At 39.6% G+C, this 19,457-nt stretch overlaps 1 protein-coding gene across 1 annotated transcript in view; it reads right to left on the bottom strand.

Annotated features, from left to right (window-relative positions):
- ANKUB1 (ankyrin repeat and ubiquitin domain containing 1) overlaps window positions 1-19,382 on the bottom strand; it is a 32,774-nt gene extending 13,392 nt beyond the window's left edge. Inside the window, exons 1-3 of the mRNA XM_021685978.1 lie at window positions 19,293-19,382; window positions 17,378-17,521; window positions 2,422-2,638 (exon numbers count right to left, since the gene is read on the bottom strand). Coding sequence (XP_021541653.1) covers window positions 2,422-2,638; window positions 17,378-17,521; window positions 19,293-19,382 — 451 coding nt within the window. The remainder of the gene's footprint in view (window positions 1-2,421; window positions 2,639-17,377; window positions 17,522-19,292) is intronic.
- Between the last annotated feature and the right edge of the window lie 75 nt (window positions 19,383-19,457).

Below are 19,457 nucleotides of genomic sequence, written 5' to 3'. Positions count from 1 at the left end.
TTCCTTAAGCCCTTCAGCCTACATTGAGCTGACTTACTACTATAACTAAGTATATGTGCATGTCTTATTTCTACCACTTTATTATGAATGCTCAGAGTGCAGAGGCAGATCTGTGTTTTTATATGAGCTAATATGTCCAGTGACTAATTGAGCTACATAAGTCCTTCATTTTTAATATGAACTTGACTGCTTCTCAAAGACCTTCTGATTTTCCATTGCCTTTGGAAAGGCGTCAAGATTCAACTCCTGAAAGCATCAGGGATGACTTATTGACTGGGAAGGGGAGAACCTGGAAGATAGGCTAATCAAGAAGTTCTTTACCCTCTAGTTAAAAAAAGGTGGGTTGGGGCACCTGGGTGGCTCAATCAGTTAAGCATCTGCCATCTGCTCGGGTCATGATCTCAGGGTTCTGGGATAGAACCTCTATCCCTCCCCACACTTGCTCTCTCTCTCTCTCTCTCTCTCAAATGAATAAATAAGTAAAATCTTAAAAAAAAAAAAAAAAGGTGGGCTGGCTGCTTGAGGAATGCTAGGCATGCTTTAGGCGAAGATATGAAGCCAACCAAAGACTTTTCCTCCCTTCTCTTTGAGGCTCTTCTTTTCTTGCCTCTCCTCCTATGCCCTGTGTTCTTATGGTGGCCAAAGCAGTCTACTCTGGTCATGCTTGAGCCCCTGACCTGACATTTGAAAACCCTCATTCCTAGAGGGTCATTTTAGGAGGCCTGTGTATTGTCCTTCACATACCCTTAACTATCTGGAACATTTTTGCTTTCTTTAAATCTGTAAAAATTTGGGATTGGGCCAAGCCATTTCTAAATTCTCTTCTAGCTCTAGCTCTAAACTGTTACATCATGATCTGAGCAGCATAGGCCTAAAGTGCAGTCACCCTAATTTTTTTAATGTATTCTTTTGTGTTTCAATAAATAACTAGATCATAAATTGCTTGGGGATAAATCCCTCTTGTGTGTCCTTACTCACATAAGCCCCCACCATGTTCTGGGTAGGTCTGATTCCCTGGCAAGCATTAAAGCAGTATGTGCTTTACTGTGAGGGACTCTGGGGACAAATCCTAGAACATCACTTCCTTTGATCAAAAACAGGGATGAGGGCACCTGGGTGGCTCAGTTGTTAAGCGTCTGCCTTCAGCTCAGGTCATGATCCCAGGGTCCTGGGATCAAGCCCCACATTGGGCTCCCTGCTCCGCGGGAGGCCTGCTTCTCCCTTTCCCACTCCCCCTGCTTGTGTTCCTTCTCTCCTGTCTCTCTCTGTCAAATAAATAAATAAAATCTTTAAAACAAAACAAAACAAAAAAACAGGGATGATAAATAATGTCAAAGTTTTGAGAGCCTCAATTAAAAAAATACCATGAAAGAATAAGCAAATATAATAGTCAGGAGAAGTAACAATAAATGCAAATTTAGCAGTTGTAAAAAGCAAAACTGCTTAATTCAGGGATGTTTACAAAGCCTACTATAAATTGGGAGAACTCATATTCCATTGCAACAAATGTGACAGCACATAGATAAGGGTCTGCTGATTGTCGGCAAAGATTCATTCACCTCAAGCAAGAATCTCTATAAGGTTTGAACCATTTTCCAATAGGGTTAAAACAATCTGACAGTCTTTTGAGTTTGTCTTAATGGTGTATGGCTACAGCAGACACAACCTGGAAGTATAATATTTAAAGAAAGGTTGTAATCTGTCCATCAGAGATGAATGCCAGCTCACTAATCTATCCATCAGGGATACTGCACAGTATCCGCTTCACACTATTTAAAATATTAATATAACCGACAGTATTTTAAAATGAGATTACATAAAGCAAGCTCAGGACATTGTGTATCATATGCTACCACTGTGTTAAAAGGAAGAAAAAGAATGTGTACTTGAACTTGCTTCTATGTATTCTTGAAATATATTTTGAAAGGGAAAAATATAAACTGGTCTGAGTCTTGCTCTTCTAGTCTGAGGATATTAACAAGTTATCCTGCTTTGAGTAAAGAAAACAAGACATGGCAGGTCCATGGGGCATTTCTTATTTTTTAGTCTACAGGCCTAGATACCAGAGAGGGGTGTTGATAATTTACATCCCCAGTGAGGTTACAGAAGTCTTAGTTTGGAAAGAACTCCTCCATTTGTTGCTGATCTGGTAACAAAGAACCGTAGTGCGGGGTGCCTGGGTGGCTCAGTCGTTAAGTGTCTGCCTTCGGCTCAGGTCATGATCCCAGGGTCCTGGGGTTGAGCCCTGCATTGGGCTCTCTGCTCCGCGGGAAGCCTGCTTCTCCCTCTCCCACTCCCCCTGCTTGTGTTCCCTCTCTCGCTATGTGTCTCTCTATCAAATAAATAAATAAAATCTTTAAAAAAAAAAAAAAAGAACCATAGTGCTGAGCAGTAGCCAATATTGAATATCGCGGGCAGTACCGATGTCTGTTTGGTAGTCCCTCAGGGTGTTGCAGTCATACATCTCCAGTCCCTCTGGGGTCCTGAGGCAGAAAACACTCACAGGGAAGCCACATCTCAGAGCTACCAGGGTTCTCAGATCAGACACTTTTTTACCAAGAAGGGAAATGTTCTCCATCATTGGCATTGTCTCTTGGGTCACAGCATTAAACACATAGAGAGTTGGCTTGTCTTCTTCCTAAGGGAAAAGAAAAGGAGGAAACTCGGGAATAAACACTGTCTGGGGGTTGGAACGAGGGAGAAACATTTTGGAGGGTGGCTCTGAGTGCCTCTTACTCCCATGACATGGGTGCTAAGGATGAAAGCGAAGGCCAGTTAAGTTCCCTGACTTCTGGTCTGACTCCTGTTCATCTGTCCTGAGACTATTGAGGAAATCTCCTGCTTTGAGTAAAATGAAGGAGGCTTGGCAGGGTTTTGCGACCCTTATTCTTAGTCTACAGACCAGAAACACAAGAGGAATGTTGATAATTATATCCAAGCTGCACTTCTGGAGGTGTTAGTTGAGAAACAACTCTACCAGCATGTACTTGATTTGGAAGTACTATGGTTTCTAAATCTTCAGTCAATTTTTAAAATCCTTTCTGAGAGTTTATCTCTGGGGAGTGGAACGCAGTTCAAGGTGGGGGGATGTTTTGCTTATCATTTTATGCTTTTCATTGTCTGTATGGTTTGACTTTTTTTTTTTTTTTAAGATTTTATTTATTTATTTGAGAGAGAGAATGAGAGAGAGCACATGAGAGGGGGGAGGGTCAGAGGGAGAAGCAGACTCCCTGCCGAGCAGGGAGCCCGATGCGGGACTCGATCCCGGGACTCCAGGATCATGACCTGAGCCGAAGGCAGTCGCTTAACCAACTGAGCCACCCAGGCGCCCTGTATGGTTTGACTTTAAAAAAACATGTATTTTTACTGTTTAAAAAAGGAAGTTCTAAATATAAGTGACAAAAAGTTTCCTTTTTTTTTTTCTTTTGCAATCTAAGTAGGAAAGCAAGTGGAACTGATGTATCTCAAGTCGAGTTAAGATGGAAAGTTTGGGAAAAATATTAATCCTCCTGTTAACAACAGAAGAATCAAGCCAAACCAAAACTAAAAACACAGCAAACTGGGAAAATGGGAAGGGGGCAGAGAGAAGACTATTAACATTTTCAGTTTTCAAACCAAAAAATGAAGCTGGCTTTACTTCCTCTTTATTGGATTCAGGACAATCATGTTTGTCTTCAGTGGCCTCTTGTCGGCTTGGCAGGTTTGAGGGTGCAGGGTGCCGTCACTGTAACCACTGTAACTACTGTAACCACTGTAACGTGGGAGTCTTGGAGAGGAGCTTTAAGCAAACTGACAAGTGGGCATGGGTTTGTCAAGGGGGCTCCAGCCAGTCATTGCTCTCTTGTTCAGCCCTGTTCAGTCCTCCCCTTCTCCTATCAAAATTTGCCTCCAGGGGCGCCTGGGTGGCTCAGTTGTTAAGCGTCTGCCTTAGGCTCGGGTCGTGGTCCCGAGGTCCTGGGATCGAGCCCCGCATCGGGCTCCCTGCTCTGCGGGAAGCTTGCTTCTACCTCTCCCACTCCCCCTGCTTGTGTTCCCTCTCTCACTATCTCTCTCTGTCAAATAAATAAATAAAATCTTAAAAAAAAAAAAAAAGAAAGAAAGAAAAACTTAAAAAAAAAAAAAAAACCAAAACAAAATTTGCCTCCAGATTCTCCAGGAGCCCCTCCCTGCTTCAGGCTTATAATACATTACTTCATTCCCCTCTCCCAGATCACACATTGCCGTAACATAATCAACACGCAGATCTCTTTGAAAGAGCCTTTAAAGAGTAATGAATGTTATTGCTGAACGATTAGACTGCAGTGCTTTGATCTGGGGCCCACTTCAGTGACTCAAATCACCAAAAGCAGGTTCCGACCCTCTGCTTCCTGAGTTCAAACTGCTTAGGACAGTTTTTCTCAACAGCTTCTCATAAACCCATGCAATAAAAATTGAAAGGACATAGGATTTACCCTTTCCCTTTCAACCTGCTTATGCTTTCCTATGGCTCCATTAAAGTCCAACCTAATCTATGTGATATTTATAGGCAGGAAGAAATTCCTATGAAAACTGAATAAAAAGATGGGGGGGAAGAGAGACAAATTATATTTTAGGCAAAAGCTTTTCCTTATTTCTTTTATGGTTACTCTGATTTCTTGTTAGCCCTTGGTACGGATACTAATTCATACTTAAAATTAAATGGGTAATGTGCAAACAAAGTAACAAAGGCCCAAGTCACTCTTCATAGCGAACTAGAAACTACATGATGTTAGAAGAGTAAGTTAAAAAGGAGCTTCTCAGAATAAGAATAAACATAAGCATCTATGACCTAGGTATACATAAAACTCTGAAACAAGTAATAAGGGAGAATTGCAAAATATATAGGAATGTTTAGATGAAAATCAAAAGTGCAAGTAAGAAAATATGTTAGTTACTAATGGAGCTAGGTTCTTAAATTGCAAGAAAATTAGCACCTACAGAGTTTGTTCTTTCTTTCTTTCTTTTTTTTTTTTTTAGCCCCCAGGAACTTCCCAGGCCCATTTAATTCATGATGTATCTGAAAATAGTTCTCTTTCTACTATTTTAACTCTATTTATCCACCATTTCATAAATCTTATTTTTGTGAGAAAACTCATTTTATGTTCTAATGAGGCACACCAGTTGGAGACACTTCTTCATGTTGGTTATTTGGAGAGGGAGCAGATGGATGTGGATTAACAGCAAATTGTCAACTCACCTTATGTACATAAGAAAAGGCATCTCTCTATATGATACCCCTCCTCGAATATTCTAAATAAGGAACATTGGTAGTTACACTCAAGGAAGTCAGATGTTATTAAATAAACAATACCATCACAAATCATTGTTGAACATATGTAAAATTAGATTTTCCCCTTTACAAAGAAACCAAGATACCATGGTAGGAGGTACATGTCTTACTTTTCTTTTTTTTGCTTCTGACTGAATTGTATTGTTTGAGCACAGTTATTTATGAGGGTTTTTTTATTATTAACATATAATGTATCATTTGTTTCAGGGGTAGAGGTCTGTGATTCATCAGTCCTACACAACACACAGTGCTCACCATAGCACATACCCTTCCCAATGTCCATCACCCCACCACCTCATCCCCCAATCCCCCTCTACTCCAGCAACCCTCAGTTTCTTTCCTGAGATTAAGAGTCTCGTATAGTTTGTCTCCCTCTCTGATTTCGTCTTGTTTCATTTTTCCCTCCCTTTCCCTATGATCTTCTGTCTTGTTTCTTAAATTCCTCATATCAGTGAGATCATATGATAACTGTCTTTCTCTGATTGACTGATTTCATCTCTAGTTCCATCCACATCATTGCAAATGGCAAGATTTCATTTTGTTTTTTTTTAATGGCTGCATCATATTCCATTGTATATATATACCACATCTTCTTTATCCATTCATCTGTTGATGGACATCTGGGCTCCTTCCATAGTTTGGCTATTGTGGACATGGCTGCTATAAACATTGGGGTGCAGGTGCCCTTTTGGATCACTATATTTGTATCTTTGGGGTAAAGACCCAGTAGTGCAATTGCTGGATCATAGGGTAGCTCTATTTTCAACTTTTTGAGGAACCTCCATACGATTTTTCGGAGTGGCTGTACCAGCTTGCAATCCCACCAACCATGTAGGAGGGTTCCCCTTTCTCTACATCCTCGCCAACATCTGTCATTTCCTGACTTGTTAATTTTAGCCATTCTGACTGGTGTGAGGTGGTATCTCATTATGGTTTTGATTTGTATTTTCCTGATGCCAAGTGATGTTGAGCACTTTGTCACGTGTCTGTTGACCATTTGGATGTCTTCTTTGCAGAAATGTCTGTTCATGTCTTCTGCCCATTTCTTGATTGGATTCTTTGTTCTTTGGGTGTTGAGTTTGATAAATTCTTTATAAATTTTGGATACTAGCCCTTTATTTGATATGTCATTTGCCAATATCTTCTCCCATTCTGTTGGTTGTCTTTTGGTTTTGTTGATTGTTTCCTTTGCTGTGCAAAAGCTTTTTATCTTGTTGAAGTCCCAATAGTTCATTTTTGCCTTTGTTTCCCTTGCCTTTGGCGATGTGTCTAGGAAGAAGTTGCTGTGGCCGAGGTCGAAGAGGTTGCTGCCTGTGTTCTCATCAAGGATTTTGATGGATTCCTGTCTCACATTTAGGTCTTTCATCCATTTTGAGTCTATTTTTGTGTATGGTGTAAGGAAATGGTCCAGTTTCATTTTTCTGCATGTGGCTGTCCAGTTTTCCCAGCACCATTTGTTGAAGAGACTGTCTTTTTTCCATTGGATGTTTTTTCCTGCTTTGTTGAAGATGAGTTGACCATAGAGTTGAAGGTCCATTTCTGGGCTCTCTATTCTGTTCCATTGATCTATGTGTCTGTTTTTGTGCTGGTACCATACTGTCTTGATGATTACAGCTTTGTAATAGAGTTTGACGTCCGGAATTGTGATGCCTCCAGCTTTGGTTTTCTTTTTCAACATTCCTCTGGCTATTTGGGGTCTCTTCTGGTTCCATACAAATTTTAGGATTATTTGTTCCAGTTCTTGGAAAAAAGTTGATGGTATTTTGATAGGGGTTGCAATGAATGTGTAGATTGCTCTAGGTAGCATAAACATTTTAACAGTATTTGTTCTTCCAATCCATGAGCATGGAACATTTTTCCATTTCTTTGTGTCTTCCTCAATTTCTTTCATGAGTATTCTATAGTTTTCTGAGTACAGATCCTTTGCCTCTTTGGTTAGGTTTATTCCTAGGTATCTTATGGTTTTGGGTGCAATTGTAAATGGGATTGACTCCTTGATTTCTCTTTCTTCTGTGTTGTTGTTGGTGTATAGAAATGCAACTTATTTCTGTGCACTGATTTTATATCCTGCCACTTTACTGAATTCCTGTATGAGTTTTAGCAGTTTTGGGGTGGGGTCTTTTGGGTTTTCCATATAAAGTATCATATCATCTGCAAAGAGTGACAGTTTGACTTCTTCTTTGTCAATTTTAATACCTTTTATTTCTTTTTATTGTCTGATTGCTGAGGCTAGGACTTCTAGTACTATGTTAAACAACAGTTGTGATAGCGGACATCCCTGCCATGTTCCTGACCTTAGGGGAAAAGCTCTCAGTTTTTCCCCATTGAGAATGATATTCACTGTGGGTTTTTCCATAGATGGCTTTTATGATATTGAGGTATGTACCCTCTATCCCTACACTGAAGAGTTTTAATCAAGAAAGAATGCTGTACTTTGTCAAATGCTTTTTCTGCATCTATTGAGAGTATCATATGGTTCTTGTCTTTTCTTTTATTAATGTAGTGTATCACATTGATTGATTTGTGGATGTTGAACCACCCTTGCAGCTCAGGAATAAATCCCATTTGGTCATGGTGAATAATCCTTTTAATGTACTGTTAGATCGTATTGGCTAGTATTTTGGTGAGAATTTTTACATCCATGTTCATCAGGTATATTGGTCTGTAATTCTCCGTTTTGGTGGGGGTTATTGTCTGGTTTTGAGATCAAGATAATGCTGGCCTCATAAAAAGAGTTTGGAACTTTTCCTTCCATTTCTATTTTTTGGAATAGTTTCAGAAGAATAGGTATTAATTCTTTTTTAAATGTTTGGTAGAATTCCCCTGGGAAGCCATTTGGTCCTGGGCTCTTGTTTCTTGGGAGATTTTTGATTACCTCTTCAATTTCCATGCTCGTTATGGGCCTGTTCAGGTTTTCTATTTCTTCCTGGTTCAGTTTTTATAGTTTATACATCTCTAGGAATGCATCCATCTTCCAGATTGTCTAGTTTGTTGGCATATAGATGCTCATAATAGGTTCTTATAAGTCTTTGTATATCTTAAGTGTTGGTTGTGATCTTTCCTCTTTCATTCATGATTTTATTTATTTAGGTCCTTTCTCTTTTCTTTTTGATAAGTCTGGCCAGGGGTTTATCAATCTTATTAATTCTTTCAAAGAACCAGCTTCCAGTTTCATTGATCTGTTCTACTGTTCTTTGGGTTTTTATTTCATTGATTTCTGCTCTAATCTTTATTATTTCTCTCCTCCTGCTGGGTTTAGGCTTTATTTGCTGTTCTTTTTCTAGCTCCTTTAGGTGTAGGGTTAGGTTGTGTATTTGAGACCTTTCTTGTTTCTTGAGAAAGGCTTGTATTGCTATATACTTCCCTCTTAGGACTGCCTTTGCTGCATCCCAAAGATTTTGAACAGTTGTGTTTTCATTTTCATTGGTTTTGATGAATTTTTTAAAATTCGTCTTTAATTTCCTGGTTGACCCATTCGTTCTTTAGTAGGATGCTCTTTAGCCTCCACGTATTTGAGTCCTTTCCAACTTTCCTCTTGTGATTGAGGTCCAGTTTCAAAGCATTGTGGTCTGAAAATATGCAGGGAATGATCCCAATCTTTTGGTACTGGTTGAGACCTGGTTTGTGACCCAGAATGTGATCTATTCTGGAGAATGTTTCATCTACAATATAGAAGAAAGTGTATTCTGTTGCTTTGGAATGGGATGTTCTGAATATATCTGTGAAGTCCATCTGGTCCAGTGTGTCATTCAAAGCTCTTATTTCCTTGTTGATCTTTTGCTTAGATGATCTGTCCATTGCAGTGAGGGGGGGTGTTAAAGTCCCCTACTATTATTGTATTATTGTTGATGTGTTTCTTTGATTTTTTTTATTAATTGGCTTATATAATTGGCTGCTCCCATGTTAGGGGCATAAATATTTACAATTGTTAGATCTTGTTGGATAGACCCTTTAATTATAATATAGTGTCCTTTCTCATCTCTTATTACATTCTTTGGTTTGAAATCTAATTTGTCTGATATAAGGATTGCCACCCTACCTTTCTTTTGATGTTCATTAGCATGATAAATGGTTTTCCACCACCTCACTTTAAATCTGGAGGTGTCTTTGGGTCTAAAATTGCAGACAGCATATCACTGGGTCTTGCTTTTTTATCCAATCTGATACCCTGTGTCTTTTGATTGGGGCATTTAGCTCATTTACATTCAGGTTAACTATTGAAAGATATTAATTTTGTGCCATTGTATTGCCTGTAAGGTAACTGTTACTGTATATTGTCTCTCTTCCTTTCTGGTCTGTGTTACCTTTGGGCTCTCTCTTTGCTAGAGAACCCCTTTCAGTATTTCTTGTAGGGCTGGTTTGATCACAAATTCTTTTAGTTTCTGTTTGTCCTGGAAGCTTTTTATCTCTCCTTCTATTTTCAGTGACAGCCTAGCTGGATAAAGTATTCTTGGCTGCATATTTTTCTCCTTTAGTACCTTTCATGTCTTACTTTTCTTTCTTTTTTTTTTTTTTTTAAAGATTTTATTTATTTATTTGACAGAGAGAGATATAGTAAGAGAGGGAACACAAGCAGGGGGAGTGGGAGACGGAGAAGCAGACTTCCCACTGAGCAGGGAGCCCGATGTGGGGCTCGATCCCAGGACCCTGGGATCATGACCTGAGCCGAAGGCAGACGCTTAGTGACTGAGCCACCCAGGCACCCCCGTGTCTTACTTTTCAATAAAAACAAATACGTAGGTCTATTTCATGGTAAGAATCCCACTTTTGTCTTAAAAACCCATGTGCAAACTCACTGTAAATACATACATGTGCATTAACAATAAAATAGGAGGTGTGCCTGGGTGGCTCAGTTGGTTAAGTGTCTGCCGTCAGCTCAGGTCATGATCCCAGGGTCCTGGGATTGAGCCCCACATTGGGTTCCCTGCTTAGCGGGGAGTCTGCTTCTCCCTCTAACCCCCCCCCCCCCCCCGCTTGTGATGTCTCTCTCTCAAAAAAATAAATAAAATCTTTAAAAAAAGTGAAAAAAATAAAATAAGAAAAGTTAAACAGATGGAAAGAAAACAGAAGTTAATGCAAGTTTTGAACAGGGCTGTACAGTTTTCACAAGTTCTGTTTTTTTATATTTTGCTGTTCTGGAGTTGCAGCACTAAAAAAGCAGAAACTTGCCCCAATTATTCCAGAGTAGATGAAAAGAGGAAATAGTATTTGTTTTTGTTAAATTGAATGAATTCAAGTTGAGATGTCTTCATAAACATCTTGACATCATAACCTTCTTTTGTATGAAAGTCATCCTGGAGAGGTTATACTTGGATTCTAAGACATTGAATTAAGGCACCTTTCTTTACATACTCTTCTTTATGGCTTATTTTAGAAAAGATAGCCATTTTTAAATTTTTAAAATTATTTTTTAAAGATTTTATTTATTTATTTGATAGAAAGAGCGAGCACACAGCAAGGGGGCGCTGGAGAAGGAGAGAGAGAGAAGTAGGCTTTCTGCTGAGCAGGGAGCCTGATGCAGGGCTCCATCCCAGGACCCTGGGATCATGACCTGAGCTGAAGGCCGATACTCAACCAACTGAGCCACCCAGGCACCCCAAGATAGCCATTTTTTTTTAGAAACATGTTTTCATTTGTAAATTATACATTGTTTTTATGTTAAAAAAATTTTTTTTAATTTAAGTAATCTCTACACCCCACGTGGGGCTCGAACTAAGGACCCCAGGATCAAGAGTCCCATGTATCTCCAACTGAGCCAGCCAAGCATCCCTCATTTGTAAATTATACATTTTTCTTTTTTTCCTTTCTTTTTTTTTGAGAGAGAGAGAGAGCGAGAGAGCACACATGAGTGGTAGGAGGAGGCTCAGTGGGAAAGGGAGAGAGAGAATCCCAAGCAGGCTCCACGCCCAGTGCAGAGCTCAATTTGGGGCTTGATCTCACGACCCTGATATCATGACCTGAGCAGAAATCAAGAGTCAGATGCCCAACCGACTGAGCTACTCAGGCATCCCTAAATTATACATTTTTAGAAACATATTTATACATTTTTGGGGGTGTGTATAAAATATATTTAAAATCTAAAGTCACATATTATGTGTCTCCTGTACTTTGGTGTTTATGCATTAACTGTGTCTTTCAAAAGCTAAAGGTATATTATTTTGAACCAATTTTAGACCTTCTTTTTTTTTTTTTTTTTAAAGATTTTATTTATTTGAAAGAGAGAGTGAGAGAGAGAGAGAGCACAAGAGGCGGGAGCGGGAGAGGGAGAAGCAGACTCCCTGCTGAGCAGGGAGCCCGATGCTGGACTCGATCCAGGGACTCCAGGATCATGACCTGAGCCGAAGGCAGTCGCTTAACCAACTGAGCCACCCAGGCGCCCAATTTTAGACCTCCTAATTTCGTTTAAGAGTCTCCAACTTGTCTGATAGACATCTACTCAGTACTACCACAGGGGCACCTGGGTGGTTCAGTTGGTTAAGCATCTGCCTTTGGCTCAGGTCATGAATCCAGGGTCCTGGGATTAAGCCACACATTGGGCTCCATGCTCAGTGGGGAGCCTACTTTTCCCTCTCCCTTCCCCAACCCCCCTACCCCACTGGTTCTCTCTCTCACTCTGCTGTCTCTCTCTCAAGTAAATAAATAAATCTTAAAAAAAAAAAATACTACCACAATAAACTCAATCTCTCACCATAAAACAACATTCCAAGGATGCCAGAAAGGATGAACTAAGTTTTAACCCCTGCCCTTGCTTGGTTGGTGGAAATATGGTGAGAGAAGGAGGCAGGGAACCCAGCAGGAGTGTTAGGGAGACTGAGCCCACCTCACACTTTATTTTATTTTTATTATTTATTTATTTATTTATTAAGAGAAGGAGAGATGAGAGAGAGGTGGCAGAGGGGCAGAGGAAGAGGGAGAGAGAGAATCCCAAGCAGACTCCATGCCTAGTGTAGAGCCTGATACAGGGCTTGATCTCACGACCCTGAGATCATGACCCGAGCTGAAATTAAGAGTCAGACATTTAACTGGCTAAGCCACCCAGGTGCCCCCCACCTCACACTTTAGAAGGCACGACCTGTCAGAGAGTTGCTTGTTAGCCCCGTTTGCAGCAAGGGCTGGACATGTGGCCAGAGTGCTGCCAATCCGGCCTGCTCACCAGCCCTACTTTGAATTAGGAGCCAGTAAGGCCGAGAAGCGGCAAACACAGGGCATTGTCCCTGGCGGTAACAGATCTGATGATGCATTGCTGGTCTGGTGGCAGGGCTGGAGGCAGTGTCCAGTGCTGGCTTTGAGGGCTCAGAGGTGGCTGCGGGGGTGGATTTCCTGGACTAGTTCTGGGCATGATGAAGACATTGTTTCTGGCTGCATACTTTCTGAACCCAATTCTCCAGTCTTCCTGTCAAGACTGTGAACTATCCAGTAGCCTTTCAATATGTTTATTTTCTGCTTAAATTGTCCAGGCTTTGTTTCTGCTGCTGTTTGCAATTAAGAACCCTGATGCTGGAAAGGAAAAAGGGCAAGGATGCCGGAGCACCTTGCCTTGAGGGTACAGAGGGTGGAGAGATGCCACGGTTAGGGAGGGAATCCAAACCCTGAAATGCATCTCAATACCTTGTTATGATGTTTCTGATAACAATCATATACCTTCTTGTTAATTTTCAAACTTTACCTCTCAAGTCCTTTGTCAATTTATTTATTCATCATAAAATTTTTATGGAGAGCCTACTATATGCCAGGTACTATTTTAGGCACTGGGTGCCAACAGTGAACAAAACTCAAGCAATAGTTTCCACAGTAACACTGGTTAGAGGGAAGGGGGCAAATGGGATAGTATTTCTGCATGCCCAGCAATAACCTAGGATTTTCCACTGCATCATGCCATGGTTTATAGAACACAGTGCCCTGCAGCAGCAATGAATGGGCAGGATTGACTCTTGCGTTAATAGAACTTGGATGTATATCCCATAGAAGATATTTCTTATGGTTTCTATAGGACTTTTTCCCCCTGAGAAGGAAAAATTAATGCAATGTTCTTTCCCCACTATTCTCATATCACCCCCCCATTCACTTTTCCAAATATGTCTACATTACTATTAAAGGAGAAGGTATAATACACAGGGAAACTGGAATATATATTAACTATTTAAAAATGTATTTAGGGGGACGCCTGGGTGGCTCAGATGGTTAAGCATCTGCCTTCGGCTTAGGTCATGATCCCAGAGTCCTGGGATCAAGCCCCGCATCAGGCTCCCTGCTCCGCAGGAAGCCTGCTTCTCCCTCCTCCACTCCCCCTGCTTGTGTTCCCTCTCTCGCTGTGTCTCTCCCTGTCATATTAAAAAAAAAAAATGTATTTAGGAGGAGATCACCTCTTAATTTATCTAAAGTCTTTCCCTCTTTTCACACAAGCAAAACCTTGTAATTCACACAAAATATAAGGACAATAAAGAAACCAAATATTTTGGATTTATTTCGCATCATATAATGTGTACTTATATATTTTTAAAGATTTTATTTATTTATTTGAGAGAGAGAGGGAGAGCTTGGACATGTGCATGAGCAGGGCGTGGGGGGGATGGGGGAGAGAGAGAAGCAGACTCTACACTGAGCAGGGAGCCTGATGCGGGGCTTGATCCCAGGACCGACCTGAGCTGAAGGCAGATGCTTAACCGACTGAACCACCCAGGCACCCCTCTACTTGTATTTTTTTTAAAAAAGAAAATTGCTTACTTGGCAAATTTTTAAACTTTGCAAAAGCATTGGTTTACATCTTGATATGTCTAAGTTGTACCAAAATAAATGAAGAGAGGAGCTCTTCAAGATTTTCAGAAGGTAGAATTAATTGCACAAAGTAACAGTTAAGAAGGAAAGGTACTACTTAAATTTGTATATATCTAATTATGCAATAAAGCAACAACATGACTTAGAATGTAACCTTTTGTTACCTAAAATAGATTAGACTGCTTAAAACTGGTCTGACTGCATTCTCTGAGGTGTGGGATATTTTCATGAAGTATTTTTGTTGTTGTAAGCCCACTTTGGGCTATGATTATCCATACACAGTAAATAGTGTGGACTTTTGAAATAGGCCTCTTTTATCATCTAATCTAAACAGGAATTAAGTCAGGGTGAAAACCAATATTTATGGTCTTTGCAGGTAATTCTCTTCCTTCAGATTCAAGATACTGTTTTTCTTCCCAAATCCAGTCATATGAAATTTTCTAAATGTGATTCTACTGGAGAAGGTGAAGATTAAGATCAGTAAGATTTCCATGGAACTTCAGAGTTTTTATTTAAACCCTGTATGTTGGCCAGTCCTGGGATGCATAATTATATTCTGCGTCTCTTGAGTAAACCCATTTTACCTCTATACTCTATTTTTTTCCATTAGGAGTTTAACTCCAGGGGAAGGTTAGAGTTCAGTGCAAAGACAACTTGCACCACTGTGATAGATGATGCTTTATTGGCAGAATTTATGAATTATTTTTATTTTTTTTAAGATTTTATTTATTTATTCATAAGAGACAGAGAGAGAGAGAGAGAGGCGGAGGGAGAAGCAGGCTCCCCGCTGAGCAGGGAGCCCAATGCGGGACCTGATCTGAGCTGAAGGCAGACGCTTAACCATCTGAGCCACCGAGGCGCCCTATGAAATATTTTTATAAGTAAATCTATGAAGTAGGTTGCCTCTGGGGAGGGAAACTGGGGGCCAGAGGTGGGAGGAAGACTTTTTACTGTATATACTTTTTATATCTTTTGGATCAATGTGAATGTACTACCTAGTCAAAAATAAATAAAAGTTAGAATTTTTTAATAAAGGAAAATAAAACCAGTGCTGAGTTAAATAATAGTAACCTATTCATACTCTTAACACACATTATCTACATCCCTGAATAGCTGTGGCTCAATCCCATCCCTCCAGCAGCTCAAATATTAGTAATAAACTTATGCCACTCTCTCCAAGTAAGCAAGCAACAAGGTCTCGAACATCATTACTGGCGCTGGAAAATTCCAGGATATTTTAAAGGGTTTATCCTATACACCAAAAACATAGTATATATACTTAAAGATATAAGGAAAGACATTTAAGAAATGAGATGAAAAAAAGAGAAATGAGATGGAATTTAGTCTGCCTAAAAGAGTATTATACTATAATTTTCTTAGTGTCAGAAGGAGAAAACAAGAAATCAGAGTTGTTTTTATTTACCTTTTTGATAATTAAACATTCTTCAAGAATATAACAATAATACATGAATAAATGCTCATAAAACATTACAAACACATGTACAAATATGTTATTTTTGTTTACTTAAATGGGATCACACAATGCTAATTTTTCTGTGCCCTGTTTTTACTAGTTAGTAGTAAGTATTTTAGATTTTTTTAAAACAAAGACTTCTCACTTAGTCAATCAATGAAAGAGGGTATGTGCTATGGTGAGTGCTGTGAATTGTGTAAGACTGTTCAATCACAGACCTGTACCTCTGAAACAAATAATACATTATATGTTAAAAAAAAAAAAAAAGATAGTAGGAAGGGAAAAATGAAGGGGGGGAATCGGAGGGGGAGACGAACCATGAGAGACTATGGACTCTGAGAAACAAACTGAGGGTTCTTGAGGGGAGGGGGGTGGAGGGATGGGTTAGCCTGGTGATGGGTATTAAAGAGGGCACGTACTGAAGGGAGCACTGGGTGTTACACGCAAACAATGAATCATGGAACACTACATCAAAAAAAATTTTGGTTTTAATAAAGGTTGAAATAAATTAAAATGGTAAAAAAAACCCAAAAAAGTTAGCTTTGGCTATCATAAAAAATTTTTAATGCTAAATATGAGAAAATTAGTGCTCCATTTAGCAGAGAATGTGAACTTAGTTTCTTGGTTCCTTGTGGCTCATGTTTTCATATAGGATAAAGAACTAGTATTGAATAACATTTCTTCCCTAGAGATCAGCTCTTAAACTCTTTAGGCCACCTGTCTCTTTAAGAAATTGTCAGAAATTTAAAAAAAAAGAAAGGAAAAAAATTGTCAGAAATTAAGGATCCGGGCGCCTGGGTGGCTCAGTTGGTTAAGCGACTGCCTTCGGCTCAGGTCATGATCCTGGAGTCCCAGGATCAAGTCCTGCTCAGCGGGGAGTCTGCTTCTCCCTCTGACCCTCCCCCCTCTCATGTGCTCTCTCTCTCTCATTCTCTCTCTTAAATAAATAAATAAATAAAAATCTTTAAAAAAAAAAGAAATTAAGGATCCTCCACCCAGAAAATCTCTAGGCGCATAATTTTGCATATTTTATAATTTTAGGGTTTTGTAAAGTTCTTAAAGCCCATCCATGGACCCCCGTTTAAATACCACTAATTAAGTACACTATAAATGGAAAAGGCTATCTCCAGGCGTAGGTATGTACACCTAATTCATGAATGGCTACTTTGGCTGGATTTGGATGTAGAAATTGCCTTTTCTTTTTTTTTTTTTAAGATTTTATTTATTTATTTGACAGAGAGAGAGACAGCAAGAGAGGGAACACAAGCAGGGGGAAAGAGAGAAGCAGGCTTCCTGCAGAGCAGGGAGCCCGATACGGGGCTCGATCCCAGGACCCTGAGATCATGACCTGAGCCGAAGGCAGTCACTTAACCAACTGAGCCACCCAGGTGCCCCAGAAATTGCCTTTTCATTCTTATTGTTACTGAGAATTTCTTCCCTCTCCTCACTCCCCTGCCCTTAATCCATTGTGAATCCAAGGAAATGATCAAATTTTCCTTCTACATCAATATTTCAGATCCACCCCTTGCCCTCATTCCAATATTGGTTTGTGGGATGTTCTGGGATGACTGGTGCAGCAACGAGGGGGATAGAGGAGGGAAAGGACATAAGGAGTAAACAAGGGGAACTCCATCCAGTCTCTACACCTTATTTCCCCGTGCAGCAGAAATCATGCGTAAGACCACTTAGACAAATGGAAGAGAGGAGAAGCCAAGAAGAGAAAACTTCTTCCTGTTATGAAATGACTTTTGTTGAATTATCCACAACTTTATTCAAAATGAGGTAGGTATCTGGAACAATTGTTATTCTGATCATCATACCTTAACAAAGCATTTGAGAGTTGAACCAAAAGATATTCCAACATCAGCAAGATTCCAGCTGTCCTTTAGGGCTGCTCCAGCATACATCAGCTCCAGATACCACCTGCCTTGTTCATCTTCAGAGAGAGGAATGTGGAAATAATCCTTAAAAATCAATAGCATATTATAAAAACAGTATATCTTGACATTACTAGACCAGTAATATAATCTCTTTTCTTTTACATTTTTTTTTCCACTGAGAATTATAAAATTGTTTTGGACAGATGAAGAAGTACGGGACAAGGGTTCTTAACTTGGAGCCTATACACCTCTCCAAAAGTTTATGGATAGAGTTTAGATGGGAAAAAACTATATTTTAGTAACTCTAAATGAAACTGAGATTTTCTTTCAATTATGTATGTAGGCAATAAACTAAAGAAGCAGTAGTTGGCTATACCTATGACTTTGTCACCAATAGAAATCACAGATATTTTTGGGCGCCTGGGTGGCTCAGTTGGTTAAGCGACTGCCTTCGGCTCAGGTCATGATCCTGGAGTCCCTGGATCGAGTCCCGCATCGGGCTCCCTGCTCGGCAGGGAGTCTGCTTCTCCCTCTGACCCTCTTCCCTCTCATGCTCTCTCTCATTCTCGCTCTCAAATAAATAAATAAAATCTTTAAAAAAAAAAAAGAAATCACAGATATTTTCATATCACATTATAGTTGTTGCAGAAATCTCAAAATATTATACTGATCACCACTTTGAAATTACAACAGTTATTAGATACATTGCTAAAATTTGATAATGTGTTAATAAAGAAGCTCACGTGTTACTATATCACAAATTTGTTTTTTAATGTTTGAAAATTGTATTTCAATATGCTGGTTTCCTTTTCTTTGTATGTATTTTATTGTATGCATTTGAAGACATTCTGAGGAGTCCATAGGCTTCGCCATACTGCCAAAGGGATTCATGACATAGAAAGGTTAAGAGCCTCTGTGTTAGAAGATCTAGATTTCAGTAATCACAGTGATCTATCAAATACCATGTAACTGTGATTCAGTAAATGAGCCTTAGCAAATGGGAATGATCATCTCCGAGTTAAATACCATCTGATGGTTGAGACCTAATATTTGTCTTAGTTTCCCAATTGTAGAGGGAATATCTCTTTCTTTTTTTTTTTCAAATATTTTATTTATTTGACAGAGAGAGACACAGCGAGAGAGGGAACACAAGCAGGGGGAGTGGGAGAGGGAGAAGCAGGCTTCCCGCCAAGCAGAGAGCCCGATGTGGGGCTCGATCCCAGGACCCCGGGACCATGACCCGAGCTGAAGGCAGACGCTTAATGACTGAGCCACCCGGGCGCCCCATAGAGGGAATATTTCTAAAAATTTATAAGAAAGCTACTGAATCCAAATTATTTCTTATTCTGGTTCTGTAATCGTAGGTAAGATGGTCAACCTCTCTGAGCTTCAGTTTCCCTGGATACAAAATGACACTGTAGCTCAGAAGTTGTTTAAAGTTCTCTCCATCTCCAAAATCCTTTGTATCTTTATAGTTGCTTGCTCACCAAACGTGCCATCTGACAACTGGCATGCTCTTATATAGTTAAGAGTTAATGTCCTGTTTTTGTCCTTTTATGAAGAATTGCAGTAATACTCTGGCCAGTGCGCAACCCACACATTTCATAAAGAGAGGTCAAACTTTTTTTCTTTTTCCGGAGAATTTACTGACTCAGTTTGCTTCCTGTCTAACATCTCCATAGTTACTATCTTCTTATCAAACTGTTGTGTAAGCAAATAATGATATTTTCAAATAGTTTTAGTTTCCTGTTTGCTGAAAATGTGCCTAATAGTATCTCTACCTCATGTACAGTTTAAAGCCACTGTGTAGTTAAAATTAGTATACATCTTAGTGGCTTAGGGACAAAGTACATACCTTTATCATCAGCTTGACAGCCTCCACAGTTTCATCTGCTGAAACATCAAATGGTTCAAAAGATCCCTCAAAGGCTATGAAAATTCTCATTCTCTCAACAAATAAAACAAAGCAAGCAAGCAAACAAACAAAAAACCCCAACCCTACAACTTTTTTCAAAGAATT

The sequence above is a fragment of the Neomonachus schauinslandi genome, chromosome 1 (genome assembly GCF_002201575.2).
Source record: "Neomonachus schauinslandi chromosome 1, ASM220157v2, whole genome shotgun sequence".
Lineage (NCBI taxonomy): Eukaryota > Metazoa > Chordata > Mammalia > Carnivora > Phocidae > Neomonachus > Neomonachus schauinslandi.
Note: the sequence above shows the minus strand (reverse complement) of the source record. Positions and strands in the feature narration are given on the sequence as shown.